Source organism: Marmota flaviventris, chromosome 15, assembly GCF_047511675.1.
Source record: "Marmota flaviventris isolate mMarFla1 chromosome 15, mMarFla1.hap1, whole genome shotgun sequence".
Taxonomy (NCBI): Eukaryota; Metazoa; Chordata; class Mammalia; order Rodentia; family Sciuridae; genus Marmota; species Marmota flaviventris.
Window position 1 is genome coordinate 61,131,948 of NC_092512.1, and position 16,281 is coordinate 61,148,228.

The following is a 16,281-nucleotide window of genomic DNA, read 5'->3' on the forward strand; positions in this document are numbered from 1 at the left end:
AGTTCTTGGAGTTCTTCTCCCCTGTATGCAGAAGTTCTTTGCCCTCGAGTTATGACCACAGGGTTTCCTTTAACTTCTGTGACATGTAGCAAAAGAGTGCCCTACTCACATGCCTTTTGTTGGGACCAGCTTGAGACCTAGTTCACTATGGGGATGAGCTAGTTAACCTTCTCATGAGCTCTGTGCACCAGTTTCATTACTTGTCATCCTAAGACAATTCCTGTACATAAGTGTGGAACCAAAGGCAGGGGCCACTGTGCCTTTATCTGGTGTGAGAATCCTGGTAAATCAAGTATCTGAAGCACTATGGATTGTTCTTGCTAAAAAGTCTATTTTTAATGATTTAAGTGTATCAAACATCATGTATAAATCTATACATCTATAAAACAAAGCAGGGAAACAAGAGGCAGGCAATACCCTAGTCCTTGGATGATCTAGCACCTACCTGCATTTACAGACATCACATTTCTTCCATCTACTTCAAAACTGACTATATATTTTCAACATGTAAATTTAAGGGAAACAGACATAAATCTCCCTAGAGACTATATTTAGTGGCATTTCAGTATCCCTGTGTATTACTTTTGTCTAGAAAAATTTTGTAAACATTTTTATCTCATGACTGTTGTGTGTAATAGAGTGATCAGTCTGAAAAGACAAAGTTCAGGAAGCAGTTAAATGAATGACAGTGTGGACAGGGATGATACTGGTGATTTGTGTATAGGGTAATAATTTGAGTCTCTGAGTTCTAGAAACACAAGAAAAATATCTTGAGTCAATGGGATAATTACATTTGATAAAGGATGAAGGCATCCTTTGTTTAGGCTTAGGTCTACAGACACTAAGCAGATTTCACTGTTATTTAATTTTTCTACATAATATTACTTTCCATTCAGTAGATATAACTTGTCTTTGATGTACTGAAGACAGCCATGGGTTTGCCAGCATGGCCACAAGTTCCTTTGCTCTTATGACTTTAAGCAGACATTTGCAATTCTAATATCCACAAAATTTAGAAGCAGAGCTGAATTTCATTCCCAGGGTGGTGTTGGTTCCATATTGTATTCTGTTTTGCTAAGAAACATAAAATGGGAGGTTTCCAAGGGAAGAATTTCTTGGACTTAGGACCTGCAGTAAATTATAGTTTGCTCATTAAATAAGAAAAATGATAAAGCTTTTGATTGTATTTTTTCTTTTTGTGCCTCTTCAGTATACTATTCAACTTTATCAGAGAACTAAATTTAATAACACATATGGTTGTATTTTGCAAAATGTTACAATGTATGCCACTACTGAGTTTAAAAAAATAATAGTATACTGATATTATGCTAATATTATCCATATCATCAAATTAAAAAGTAAGGCTTTATAAGTAGCTCTTCTAAGAATAAGCTGCTTTTTAATCAGATAGTCTGCACTAATGAACATGCTTAAAACTATGGTCTGTAGATAGGTATGTAGGATTCATATGTCCATCTTTTTCCCCAGGCAAAGAATATTTTTATTATTGACAAGAAACACTAGCAACCAACTAAAGATTGAATTTTATATTTTTCCTTTGTTGAAATTTTTAAAAATACTCTTTATATATTGCTTTTCATGCATTTATTCTCCACCAAACTTTGGATAAGTCCTCATGCCAGGCATTGTGCTGGGTACAAAGGTTGTGGAGAGATGAATGTAAGGATAAGATAAAAATGAGGGTTCATAGTTTAAAAGTTAAAATATTATTGAAATGCTATAGAGAGAGAAGAAATCTAACCAAACAATGCATCCTACACAAAATAGAAATATAAAGTTCCCATTATGTTGTCAGAAAAGTAATAACCACTTTTGAATCCTGCAGTTAATTTTTTTTTTACATTTTTTAAAGTGTTTATTTTTATTATTTTTTTAGATGTACATAACAGGACAGTGTATTTTGACATATTATACATACATGGTGTATAGCTCATTTTAATTAGGATCCTGTTCTCATGGTTTTACACGATGCAGAGTTTCTCTGGTGGCCTACTGAAGGTGAAAAGAAATAAAATAATTCCAAACCCAAACAAAAGGAGGATAGAGGGATAATCCTGTGCCCTCTTTAGACAAGAGCACAAATAGCTGTGGTACCCAGTGGCTGCTGAGCTCAGCTGGGAAAGTTCAGGGAGGCAGAGGTGCTGAATGGTGGCATGGGGGTGCAGTCTTGGTCAGAGGCCTCAGTGTGTTAATGTGGGTATCGTGTGAGGACAGATCCCTTGCCCAAATATCATTAAGGTCTTTAGGTAGGATTTTGCATCAGTTCACTTCACTTTTATAACTATATATTTTAAAATATGGCATATTTAAATATTCAAATTAATATAACATTTATTCATGTTTATATTAATTCAAATTTATATATTATTTATATTATAATAAAGATATATTATTTATATTATTAAATAGATTGACATGATACTATAGTTCTATGACATAGTATGTTTTAAATATATTATTATAGTACACGATAGTATAATATATATTAGGCTTCAACCGCATCATCTTTTGAAGAATTTCATGATAAAAAAAATAGTTTGGAAAAACCACAAATAGGTCACATATTAGGGAGAAAAGTAAAAGCCAGACATTTATGGTCCTTTGCTACTTGCTGAAATGTTTGGGTATTTCTTGAAGGAGATTGAAATGGGAGTTAGTCAGACCCTGAAAATAGACGCCAGTGAAAGGAGACCATTGAAGACATTCACAGAGGAGACCCACGTCTGGAGTGGGTAATAAAACATGAAAACGAAGAATGGTGGTGAAGAGAAGAGACGCAGGAATTGCAGGTCCAAGTGGCAGAGTGCATGACCAGTTAGATGTGGGAAGAGAGAGAGGCTATGCATGAGACAGCCAGATTTTGGGTTTGGTAGGAGGCTCCTGATCTGAGGAAGGAATACAGTACATTTTCAGAGAAAATAAAATGAACTGGACTTGTCACACATTGAGTTTCAGCTGCTCTTTGGACATCCAAGGAAAAATGACCCCTGGATAATTGATGTCCAGACCTACAGTCAAGATCTTTGATCTGAGAGAGGGAAGTGGGGTGATGGGTGAAGCCATGAGTGTGTATGAGTGGCAACGTGGTCGGAATAGAGTGAGGAATAGAGGAGAGCAGATGCCCAGGAACTGACAGAGGTGATGGATAATCAGATTGGAGGAAGATGTCCAGGAAAGATCATGGCCATCCTAGACACTCAGGAGGAGAAATGTCAAGAAGAGAGTAAACAATGCCAAAAGCCACAAAAGGGTCAAGTTCAGGAAAGAGCAGAAAACATACGGCGATAAGATTTACTCAAGTGAGGTGTAACTTTGAAGTGGAGGCAAAGCTCTAAATTCATTTTCAAAAGTGGTACAGCAAACAATGTTGTCCTAGAGAAAGTCATTTCATAACTTCAGTCCTGGATTTCGTTATTACAAGATGATTAGTTATTTCAAGAAAAGTAAAATTAAGCCAAAGACATGGCGATTTTCATGCCTAAGTGTTGGTGTGAGGATGTTTATTTTTTCTTCTTTTATGCCAAAATAAGCCATCCAGCCATGACTAACTTATTAACTGTTCGATATTAGCTTTTGTCACATTTGACACATTTGAAATTTTTTGAAGGTATTAAAATAGGAAAATGAAATCTAACTGATATGAGAAGAATTCCAGTTGCTCGAATTATGTAAGCAAATCTGTGGCCATGGATATCTGTCTCCCTTCTGCTAGTTTCTCTCAGGTGAAATAATTAGGGTGTGATGGCTTGGCAGCTCAGCTACCATGCACAAAACCACAGGTGCTAGAACCAAAGTCCCCATCTCTACGTCAATGAGTGGGTCCCTCCTGCAGCTCTGCTTTGCAAACTGTAAATTGATCATGAGAGGGCTCAGAAATGCAAAATATCAAAATGCACTCCACATAGTGAGTCAAGTCTTATTTTGCCAAACTAAATGTCAGTTGACGGGGTTGGGGGAGAGATGGATGGATCATGGTGTAAAATGATTTGTAAAATGATTTTTTTTTATTTTTACTGTGGATTCTGGTTAAGAGATGTTTGAGAAACACTGGTCTCCACCAGATCCCCTTCCTGTTTTAAAATTCTCTTTCCAGTTAACTGCCAGTTGCACATTCGATATAGTAAATGTTTCAAATGTTCTGTGGAGCGGCAGGTATAAAAACTGTTAAGGAATGACTGCTAATAACAAAAGAGAATAACATTAAAAGGTAAATAAGGCCGACATCTGTGTTGTATTTTACCACAGACTGAGCAAGCCTTTAAAATTTATTACTATTCCAACCAGCAAGTCATTACTGTAATTTATGAAGAAAAGTTAAAGTAAGCTATATATTAACAAACAATAGAGTAATTCTTTTGATGGCCATATAAATAAGCAACCATATCAAGGAGAAATAATACTTTTTCAAAAGTAACAATCCTATGGCACATAAATTCCATAATTGGCAATTAAATAAATGTGGTGAGTCTCCACCCTTGCCACATAAAAAGATTCATTGGCATGGTTATGAGACAAGTCAGTGTATTTTTATTGGCCTGAACTAGAGGGAGTATACACCTTAGTCAGGTGTTTTGTTTTAGAAACAGCTGTTTGAACTTTCTCTACTGGTCAATTCTGCTCCAGGGCACATTTGAACATTAGTTCTTTCCAAGCACACTCAGTGATAGCATCCTTGTGAATGAACAATTTCTTATAAAACCCATAATAAATGAGTTAGTTTTTCTTGTTAACTGATTTTCATTCTTCAACAACTTAGGAGGTTTCATAGATCTTAGGTGGTATTAAACAAGGACAGTTTAAGAGACCTGAGGAGCATGAATCACCCCACAGGAAATTCGAGGGAATTGTTTTCATTTGTACCTCCCCTGGCTATTTTTTGGACACTTGATTTGTCTCTGCGTTTTTATTTCCTCCCTGTCCTTTCATAATTCCTGGGGTGTTTGCTTTGCCTCTGTGCCAGTCAAACCTCTAGCTTTTGGCAATCTGTGTCCTCTGCCTCTTTACCACTATCAATCAACTGCCAGAGAAAGTGCTCAGGAGAGGAATTGCAGCTAGGGATGCCATCCTACCACATTTTCACGAATGCACTTTCCTTCCTCTGGAACTACTGGTAGACAGCTACACGACAATGCTGTTAGGGGCTGTGTTAGGTGTAGGTGGTGCTAACAGGGTTGGTGGTGCTTGTGAGGAATGGGTAGTGCTAACTGGGTGGGTGGTGTTAACAGGATAGGTGGTGCTGGCAGAGTTGTGGGTGGTGATGGGATGTGGGCAGTGCCAACAGGATAGGTGGTGCTGGCAGGGTATGGGCAAGGTAAGAGGTGCTGGTAGGGTGTGGCCAGGGCTGGTGGTGAGTGGGGGTGCTAATGGGGTGGGTGGATCTGGCAAGTGTGGTGGTGCTGGCTTTACCTTCCTGGTTGCAGCAGAGTGGCCTGTGATAGTTGCTAGGGAAGTAACTTCCATCCCTCCAATCCAGGCTCCTGCTCTCTCCTGGTTAATCAGACATTTAAGTGTACCAAATTGAGAGATAAAAATTTTAAAGTTATTTTTCTATGGTAGAGCAAAGTTAGTGCCTGGCTTCTCAATCTAGGATTCTTCTATCACTTCTTGCTGCCTCCCAAAGGGCAGGAGAAGATAGACATGATAGACTTTAGATATACGGAGAATAGAGTGCATGTAAGACACACGCAAGTCTTGAGATTTGGGATGAAGATAGTACAACTTATGTTGGACAGGATTGGATAATTAGGATCTTACTTTCTTGGAGTTTTATGTTGTCAACTCTAATATAATGCTCAAAGGTACAGAATACACTTCCTCCAGATGGGTAGTGTAACCTAGGTATAATTTCTCTAATTACAATTTCCTGTGTTAAATGATGATACAGGTAGATAATGTACTTACTCCAAATGTTTGTTTTGATAATAAAGAAGTATATCAGAAATGGGTTTTTTTTGGAAAAATTTTAGATGCCATGCACATAAAAGTTGATATTATTTTTAGATTCCCAATAAAATCTTCACTTGTTTTATATCCCTTGTGTACTTTCTCTTTGGAAATTTTTTCTTCTTTACTTAGTCTGCAAGATTTCAGCTTATGAAACATGTTGTTTCCTGGGTTTGACACATTACAAATACAGTAACACCATAAAAAATACAAATAGGGGCTTGGGTTGTGGCTCAGCTGTATAGTGCTTGCCTAGCACGTGTGAGGCGCTGGGTTTGATCCTCAGCACCAAATATAAATTAAAAAATAAAATAAAGGTATTGTGTCCAACTACAACTAAAAAGAATTTTAAAAAAAGAATACAAATAGCTGCATAGCCTCTGAGTTCATTTCAGTAGCAGGAGATATCAAAATATGTGTATATGGGAAAGATTGACTACTCACCACTAGGATTCAAGGCTTAAAGTACTAGAAGCCACTAGACATTTCTGAATACTAGTGTTCCCCTCTCAGTGAATGGTACCAGCTGTTTGTTAAGATCAATATCCTGAGCTGGACATGATGCCAGATGATCAGCTTGGCCACCGCTTCCTAACTAGAGTATACTTGAAGTTGACATGCAGTCCAAATAAATAGAGATGATAGAGAGTTATCATCTAGAGAAGTTATATTTACCACCTTTGTGAAATTAATCAGTGGTGTAATATAAACAATGACTTCTTGATTCACCGAATTTCTTGCTCCTGAAACAGATACATAAAGCTGAATTTCTTCTGTATGTCTAAGTAACCCTATGTCTTATTTTAATATTATAGGCAATAAGTTATTTCTTCATTATGCAAAGTAACAACAAATGTTTGGGGCACTTTGTATGCAGTAAGTCCCTGAACTTTGTACACAGAGTAAATAATACACATTAAAAGCAGCTGGAGCCCAGGACTTCTTGTGTGTCTCTTGCTTTCCACCTCTTCTGATAAAGATTCCCTTTTGACATGACACTGTATTGTATGTAATCTGAGGAGTTTATATGTTTTTGACCTTTACAATTCTTCTTTTAGGATCCACCCACTTCAGTTTCCCTGGGACTACGAATGGAGGAAATGATTTTCAACTTGGCAGACACACACCTGTTTTTCAATGACTTAGAAGTAAGTTCCAGTTGTTTTGCACATACTCTATGTTGCATGTCTGAAAATAGCTGGCCGATTTTGAAAGTAACAATGAAATATTATATTTAAAAATAAATAGTTGGAAAAATTAAAGGGATTTTTTTACTATACAGCAATATTTAGCCTTCATGGTGTTTCTGTTTTGCTTTATTTTGGCTGTTGTGATTCAAAGTTAGATCCCATATGACCCATTGGTAAGGATTAAAATTTGATATCAAGAATCCTAAATATTGCATTTTGTTGATTATCATAAGCTTCATATTTCTCAATTCTATAATGACTGTTGAGATGTATTTCCTTTAGAACTCAACAGAACTCATGATCCTTGCAAATCCAGTCTGCATTAGGATCTGAGTGTATTAGATCAGATGCTTTTCTGGCTAGTACAGTTGTCTGAAGAATATTTAAGTCAGGCCTCTGCTGTTTGGATTGCTAAGATTTCTTCTCTCTAACTGCTGATGGTTTTATTGGTCAATTGCAATTTTGGAGAAACTTTTGTAATGTTCCATGTGTTATGGGGACTGACAAACACAAGGATCTTGGTAAGCCACATTCTTAAGAATAAAGAATATTGTTTTTTCACATCTCCATTATGAGAAAACATGACTAAAACTACATTTCACTCCCTCCTTAATAGAGACAGTTGTTTATTTAAATCTTGCTGTTAAGCAAGCTTGTGGTAGGGCTGCCAACAGGCATTAATCATCAAGTTGTTGTTTTGCTAGATTTTATAAATGTATGTTATTTCAGACAGGAGAAGAATCTGAAAGATTCAAATAGAACTTTAACTGATCAAAGTTAATTGGCAGCAATTGGCCTTTAAATATTTCCTGATGTTTCCCTTTTCAAAATCAAGCAAAATGCACCTTATTTAATAGATGATCCAAAATCTTTTGAAAAATGCCAGTGTGTGACAGAACTTAAATGCGGTTTGTTCAACATCTGTCCTGTATTTTGATTTCTTTTCATCTGCAATGAATCTACTCACAGACGAATTGGCAACTTCCAGTGCAATAAAATTATTTAAATGTGCTTTATTTTTTTCCATTTCTAAGTGAAATATTGATTTTACACTTAGAAATAAAATGCAATTTTTTTTGCATTTAAAAGTGTCCACTTTTCTCCAGAAAATTACATATAAGGCATTGCTATTTTTAAGGTAGAAATATCCTAAGTGAGTGACGAGTTCAGAATTGCCTTCATAAAAGCTTAATAATCATACTTATTTTCAAAAGCTGTTTCTGATTTATGGTTGTATTTCACTTCATGAAAAAGCAGCACAAAAAATTCAGTATTTCACTAAATGTTAACATTTCATCCCTAAATTTCCATTTGTTACTAAAGATATAGTAGGCTACTATTTTGCCCTGGGTACAACCCTGTTACTCTTATTGATGTTAATAGGTGTTAATAACACCCATCAAGAAGATATTAACAGTAATTTGCTCTTGTTTTGAAACTTCACCTTCTTAAAAATGCCACAGCTTATCTATACAGTGCCAAAACTGTGTGGTGAAAAAATGAGAAGCTAGTCAAAGTAATAACTTACTATAATATAGACCAAAAATCTTCTAAATGCAGTTTTGATTTAATACAGATTTTTATTTGTTCAATGGGCATTATTCACACTGAAGTGTATGTTGAGACTAAATTGTCCTTAAACAAATATATATGAAGTAGATGTTTAAAGTTCTAGTTTACAGATGTGGAAATTTTTTTTTCCTGTAAACCCCTATTAAGAAAAAGAAAAACTTGTGGTCTGTGTATGAGGACTATTTATTATTAAAAGTAAAGTAGAAAGAGGAACAAAGATACATCAACCAAATACATAAAACAATAGTAGGAGAAAGTTTTTAAGCTTCCAGCCTTATAAAAGTTGATTTTAAGTTATTTTACATAAGAGTACTATGAAAGTATCAACAAAAGTAACAGTAAAAGATTCACATGGATTCTGTCTTTGGTCTAGATTTGCATTAAAGTTTTAAAATAAAATTGTACTTAAAGTAAACTTAAAAATTATATTTCTTTTCAATCTTTCATTTATATTTTTGTAGTTCAACAAACCTGGGACTGGTCATTGCAAATATAAGTTTCTTTCGAAATAAAAATGTAAAAATATTTCTGGCCAAAATAAGTTTATTGGCATAATGTTCTTAAGAAAACCAGAAATGTCTCATCAGGCAGAAATGACGGGGTAATGCCTGCTTTCACACACCCATCAGCAGTGTGTGGTGGCAGGGGACATGAATATTTTAATATATTTAAATTGCATATTTTTGGTTTTATAAGGTCTATGGCACAAGAATTTGAAGGAGTTTAACAATTTCATGGTTAGCTTGGAGTATGATTTCTGAACTCTGATTGTTGACACTTGGCCTTTTTTTCTTCTAAATTCTTAGCTTTTTGCCAGCTACCCCTCTGTGTAACTTGGTTCACTCTTGTTTAATATGATTCTCAATAATGAAATACATTATGTGAGGACTCCCAGTAATATTTGTTGTGTTATCAAAGTGTGTACTTAAAATGGTTATTGGGAATATGATTTAGAAAATTGAAGTTATAATTTTTAAAGAAATTTGGAAGCCAGCCATTGTTGTGTGTGCCTGTAATCCCAGCAGCTCAGGAAGCAAAGGCAGGCGGATTGCAAGTTCAAAGCCAGCATTAGCAACTTAGCAAGGCCCTAAGCAACTTAGTGAGACCCTGTCTCAAATTTAAAAATTTTAAATATGGGCTGGGGATGTGGCTCAGTGCTTAAATGCCCCAGGGTTCAATCCCTGAAGAGAAAGAGAGAGAGAGAGAGAGAGAGAGAGGAGAGAGAGAGAGAGATTGATTTAGAAATATCTTAAGTCTAAGAAACACAAAATTTAGCTCATTTTAGTCTTTAAAAAAAAGTCCTGCTTCACATCTCACTGACTTTTTAAATTAAAAAAAAATCATAATCATTAATTTTGTTGACACTTCAGGAAAAGAAGAAAAAGCAGAAAGTTTATTTTTCTATATAATTAAAAATCTTTGACATGCTAAGGAACATGAGTGACAGGGAGACATAATTATCGTAGGATAAAATAAAATATTTTCTTTCAGTATAGACAGGTTTAGACCTTATTTCCATAGTGCTTCAGGCTTTCCTATTTCTAAGTCTGACTAGCATCCTACATATCATTTTGCAAAAAAATTCTCCAAGTACAATACAATGATGCTTGTATGGAAGTCATTTTTTATGAATGACAGTATGGAATTGGAGTGTTTTGGGGTTTTTGTTTGTTTGTTTGTTTTTTGTGGGGTTTTTTTTGTTGTTTGTTTGTTTATGGGGTTTGGGTTTTTTTGTTTGTTTGTTTTCTTTTATTTTCTTTTTATTAGTGTCTTTACTTAAGTATGACTCTTCCTGACTAAAGAAAGAGCTCTTCCTGTTGGATTTTTATTGAAAAGCATCTGCAAACAGTGAAGAAAGTCCTTCAGCAACAATAATGTCTCAGTTTACCCTGCTGCTCATCCTCAGTCTGGACTTTTCCATAGTTAAGAGATGGCTGTAAATCTGAATAGACGAAGCTCATATTGAGTTTTCTTTCAGTCTAGCGTTATGGTTGCCATCCTAACTGGTGTAGTTGAGGTGGTGATCTTAAAGAGTGAGTAGGAACCAGACCTCTGGTCCCAGGTCACACATTACTCCTGAGGGATCAGGGATGGGAAGTAGTCTGAACCCTGGGAACACACGTGTGTGAAGCTGTCCCATATACTACACCCAGTTAAGAGTGAGGCTATGTTGGAACTCCCTTCTCTGCTCTCCTGGTGCATTGTTTAGTTGGGACAAAGAGAATTCTTTGATGTCAGGATTCACAACAAGAATATTCCCACCCTTTCTGGGTCCTTTCCTCTATAGACTCCCTGTCCCAGCTCTGATTTTTAAGCCTTTGTACTTGGAGCCCCTTGTTTACACTTTTTTCATTAAAAAAAAAAAAATGGCATGGGGCAGAAGGTTCTGGTCTCAGTTGGATGAATCAAGGCCAAGGAGAGGTGATTGTGGACAGTGTCTAGGTAAAACCATCATTTCCAAATAGTAAGGTCCAATTATTTTCCTTGTAAAGCAAAGAAATGCACCTTAGTCTTTAAAATTGCAATACTTTATTACTCTAAAACTGAGATTATTATTGATTAATTTTTTAAATCTGTCTTACTTAGAGATTTATGTTTAGGAAAAAAACATCTTCAAAATATCAGTTATGCCAATATTAAGTGATTTCAAGTATAGCACACTGTACTATCTAATAATACTTGTGCTCTACAAAGCATAAAATATTTAAACTAATTCAGAAGTTGATTTTTTAATTGAATAAATATAATTCACCTAGAAAATGCTTTACCTCCTATAAACAAAGAGGAAACTCTTTTGTTTTATGGGTGCTGGTAAGGAAGATGCTATAGGAAAGGCTCAAGCTGACCTCAGCTTTCATACCCTTCCGTGAGCCAAAGATAACTCTATGAAAGTGTGTGGGCATATCAATAATTACAGCCTAAACATGAATGTTCCTCTACGCAAACAACCATGCATATACACCCCCCAATCCACTTCTCATTTTCAGCTCTGTTACATAAGCTGTAGCATGTTTGTTTATTTTCTCCTATGAATTCAAAAACTAGAAGGGATTACATTTTTAAAATCCTGGCAACATACTTTTTAATATTCTTATACATGTTGACTATTAAAGAAGTTTTTTTTAAATTGAACTCTTATATTGTCTTAGAATAGAATACCAATTTGTGTTTCCTTCCACATAGAAGACATAGAGTTGAATTTGCCTTCCTGTGTCTCCAGCTATTGTATGCTCAGCCTAGCGAGAAAAAGAAGCTTTTCAAGCAACAAATGATTCGTAGACATAATAAATTGTATTGAATTTAGCTGCATTGCAATTGATGGCCAAGAAAGAAGCATAGCCTGTATTTTATTTATTATCATTACTAATAGATAATTTTTATTTTCTTCCTATTTCTTCATCATTTCTCATAAGATCTTTTGCTTTTACCTTTATCTGAAGTTAAAAATATGACTATGAAAATATTATACAATTCCATAATTTGATATCAGAAAATTAGGAGTCAAAATCTAGAGTAGTTTAATACAAGACACTTACCTTATGTCAATAGCCAGCATTGAACTTAGCAGTAAGATAATATGGACAAATTGCCACTAAAATGGAAACAAAATAAGAATATTTTCTGTCAGTGCTGCTATTCAGCACTGTTCTGGAAAGTTTGAGCAGTATAGTAGGACATGAACTATAATTAATGAAATGAAAGAGATTGACATTTTTGGTTTTGATAAGCAATTTATGTACATAGAAAACTGAGAAGAATCAGCTAGAATAGTCCTAGAATAATAGAATAGTCTATTATAATAGGCTTCACAAATATTAAACAATACAAAAATACATCTACAACTGAATAGTCTTCCTATATTAGAATTCTAACACCTCAAAAAATTAAGCTATAAAATAGCAGCAGTATCTACAACACAAATTCAAACAAAAATAAGGAGTAAACTATATGAAAAGTATTTATAAGAAATAGGTAAATAAAACCAGAACATCTTACTACAGATACAGGAGAAGTTTGACTAAATGCACCTTCTTTCCTATTCTTTTTCACGATAGGACAATATTGTTCTAAGTTCTGTTTGTAGGGATAGGCAGAAGTACTTAGAAATTTTTGACAAAAATGTGATAGGTGCGCATCTGTCTCAACCAATTATTAAAATGTTTTATATTCTACAATGAAACATAGATTTATGGCCCAACATTGACATTGGACTGGCTATCAGGGCATAGACCCAACCTGCGGAAAAATTTTGTATATGTTCAGTTAAATCTAACAAAAGTAAAGGAGTGGATTATTCAATGCTTATAGTAAAATAGGTAAATTAAAGAGTTAAAATATAAAAGGATAAAACACAAGGATAAAATATAAGTAAATCAGAATTTTTGGAGGGTCATTGGATGATAAGCTTTGAAAGCCTAAAAATGGTTGATACACATGTAGGAATTTGTATCAACGAGAAATAAAGGCAAGTATTTATAAAAAGAAACAGCTCTAATTATGGAATTCTGATTATTGGTTTGTTTCCTGATGTGGGTATTGGTTGAACCAATGTGTTTAGTTTGTAATAATTCCTTAAACAGTATTTTTTTTAGTAAAAAGTTACTTTTAAAAAGTACTATTTTGAAGAATAAGAGTGTGAGTGGAGAAGAGGACCATATAAATGTTGTTTGCTCTCAGTTCTGTCAAAAATTATATGTGCTATATAGTATATTCATTACTTTAACTCTATCATGGTACCTGGCCTATAGAAGGCACTCATTAAATATATATTGAATAAATAAATGGCTGCACATGGAAAGATAACCCCCCAGAATGTTAACATTGATGATGTCTGGAATTTGGGGTTTTATCATTTTCATGTTTGTTCTTTTGCATATATTTCAGATTCTCTATAACATTCCCTTATTCCTTCTATAATCAGGAAAGAAAACAAATGTTATTTTAATAGCCACAGGTAATATTAAGAGACAAAACTGAGCAAAATATTTGTAGGTAATAAAACAAAAACTATGATTATAGCAATTTACTAAGAAAAATAGATGAGAGACCCTGAGTTCTATCCCTGGTATCCCCAAAAAATAAAATAAAAATAAATAGCTTAGAAAAAGAAATGAGCAGAATCCATAAACAGACACTTTGCAAGAGAAAAACATTCTCATTATCAACTATAGGAAGACAGGAAACCTATTGGACTTCACATACAGTCATCAGAATTGTCAAGTCAGAGTCAGTGTTCAGCCCCTTGCTCATCAAATTGGCAAAGATTTAAAATCAGCACAGTCTACAGTGTGGTAAAAATGAACACTATGTGCATTGCTAATACATATTGATAACAAGGTTTCAGAAAAGCAGTTTAATGACATGTATTGACAACCTTAATATGCTGATCCTTTTGCTCAGGAATTTTACCTGTGGTATCTGTTCTAAGGTCATAGAGGGCTGGGGGCATAGCTCAGTGGTGGAGCATGTACTCTGCATACACATGACCCTGATTTCAACCCCCTATACCACCATCAAACACACTTTATATATATTTGTAGGCAATAAATAAATATTATATATACATATATATGTATATATAAAATGCAGAGACAGAGTTGCAGAAAGATAACCATCAATGCTGAGAGTTTTGCATACATTATTCCACTTGGGATCCTGATGTCTCTATGATAGTCACACTCTTTATTAGCTGGTTTATGGAGGAGTTGTGAAGCTTGGGTAGTTAAAACAAAACCTAAGCCCACATAGCTACAAAGTGGCAGATTCTTACTCTAGTCCCATGCTCTCCAGAAATCCAGTCAATCCTTCCCTATATCTCCTTACTGTGTTTTTACCACTAATATGTGGAGAGATTTTAAATATCCAGTAATGGATTAATAGTGAAATAAATTATAGTACACCCTCATTGAAAATTATTTTAAAACTTTACTCTTTGTAGGGAAAATACTCATGATCAATTTCAAGTTTTAAAAATTAGCTATAAAATACAGGTTAACCAGCTTTAGTGTTAAAATTTGTGACATCAAAAAACTAGAGGGAAGTATATTTTTAAAAACTACTGTGATCTAACTTCAAGTTTAAAAATAAGCAGTGTATAAAACACAGTGTACGATCCTGATCTCAGTGTCTATGATATATGAAAGGCAACTATATTCAAAAGTTACCAGTGGTTATTTCTAAATGATGGAATCATAAATGCTATTTCTCTGTGATGTTTTAAAACTCAGGTAGACATGGCATCTTGCAGTCTCTTTATAATTTTGTTGTTCCTCTTTTTTCTTTCAATAGTCGATACCTATTTATCACATAGCTGGGAGACTGATGGCACCCCACAGGGGAAAGAGTGTGAGTGGAGAAGAGGACCTAAGATTGAATTGTTGGCATTCTAACAATTAGAAATGGGACAAAGAAGAGCTTTCAAGAAAAAAATAAATTGTAGAGACTAGTAGTGAGGTAGGCAGAAAAATATGTGGTATCCCTAAATCCTCATGAGTAGGGTTTCAAGAATGAGGGAATGGAGTGTTACTGTGTCACATGAAGCCAGAGTTGCATAAGATGAGGACAAGAAGGGAATGTTGGGCTGGCTAGATATTAGGTGTTCGTGACTCTCATTTGCAGCTCTACTGTGAAGCAGGAAGACACTGAGAATGGAGTGGACTGGGGAGAGGAGAAGGGGTGGCCAAGAGACAGGAAGTGGGAGAGTTTCCATAGTGAGGCACAGGGATGGGGTGGTGCACCCAGGGGATCCAGGATCAAGTGGGGGGGGGGGTTAGTTTTTAAATAGAAGATCTTTAATTTGGATTTCAGTGGGAATGATTCAGTAGAAAGGAAAAGAGGATGTGGCAAAGTTGGAGTAGCCACAGGAGTGAAGTACTGGAGTGGAAATAGAGGGGGGAACCAGAGCACAGGTCCTCGTGTTGGTCTCGATAAGAAGCAGGGCAGGGTCTTTAGGTGCAGTTAGAGGCAGGGAGGACAAGTCCACTCTGGCTGCAGAAACCCTTGCCATGCTACATTGTGATTTTGTGTCTGCCTCTCTCTGTCCTCTACTAGCAAATCTCATGAGACCAGGGGCCATGACTTGTCCACTTGAATCCTGAGCTCCTAATACAGGGTTTGGCATATCAGAAGCACACATATGAGTTCTTTATTTTCTTTTCACATTTTTCAAGTTAATAGTCTATAGTGAGCACTACTACAATTTGCAAAAGTTATTTTTTTAAAGAGAATGAAGATTAATCACAATCTTAAGACCCGTGACCTTGTCTAACATGATACACTTAGATATCATCCTTTTTAAAGTGATATTTTCAAAATTCTTAATGTCAAATCACAATCCGTGTGGAAGAGGTGTGATGTCAAGTGATACACAGGGCATGTTTTTCTACATTAAAAATATTTTTAAAAAATTCTATAATAAAAACTAATTTATTTCAATAATGGGATGAAAGTTTTCTTTCTACTTTCTATTTTATATAGTTAATATTTCTTTTATTATTACTAACACATGTTAAATGTACAGATTCCTGGGCTTTACAGTGATGTTTTCAGACACGAA

At 35.1% G+C, this 16,281-nt stretch overlaps 1 protein-coding gene across 7 annotated transcripts in view; it reads left to right on the forward strand.

Annotated features, from left to right (window-relative positions):
• Eya1 (EYA transcriptional coactivator and phosphatase 1) overlaps positions 1 to 16,281 on the forward strand; it is a 150,086-nt gene that overhangs the window by 95,122 nt on the left and 38,683 nt on the right. For 5 of the 7 annotated variants that reach the window (XM_027947492.2, XM_027947506.2, XM_027947514.3 and 2 more), the window contains one exon: positions 7,023 to 7,112. The exons of the other annotated variants lie outside the window; for them this stretch is intronic. In XM_027947492.2, the coding sequence (XP_027803293.2) occupies positions 7,023 to 7,112 (90 nt within the window). The remainder of the gene's footprint in view (positions 1 to 7,022; positions 7,113 to 16,281) is intronic. 7 annotated transcript variants of the gene reach the window in all.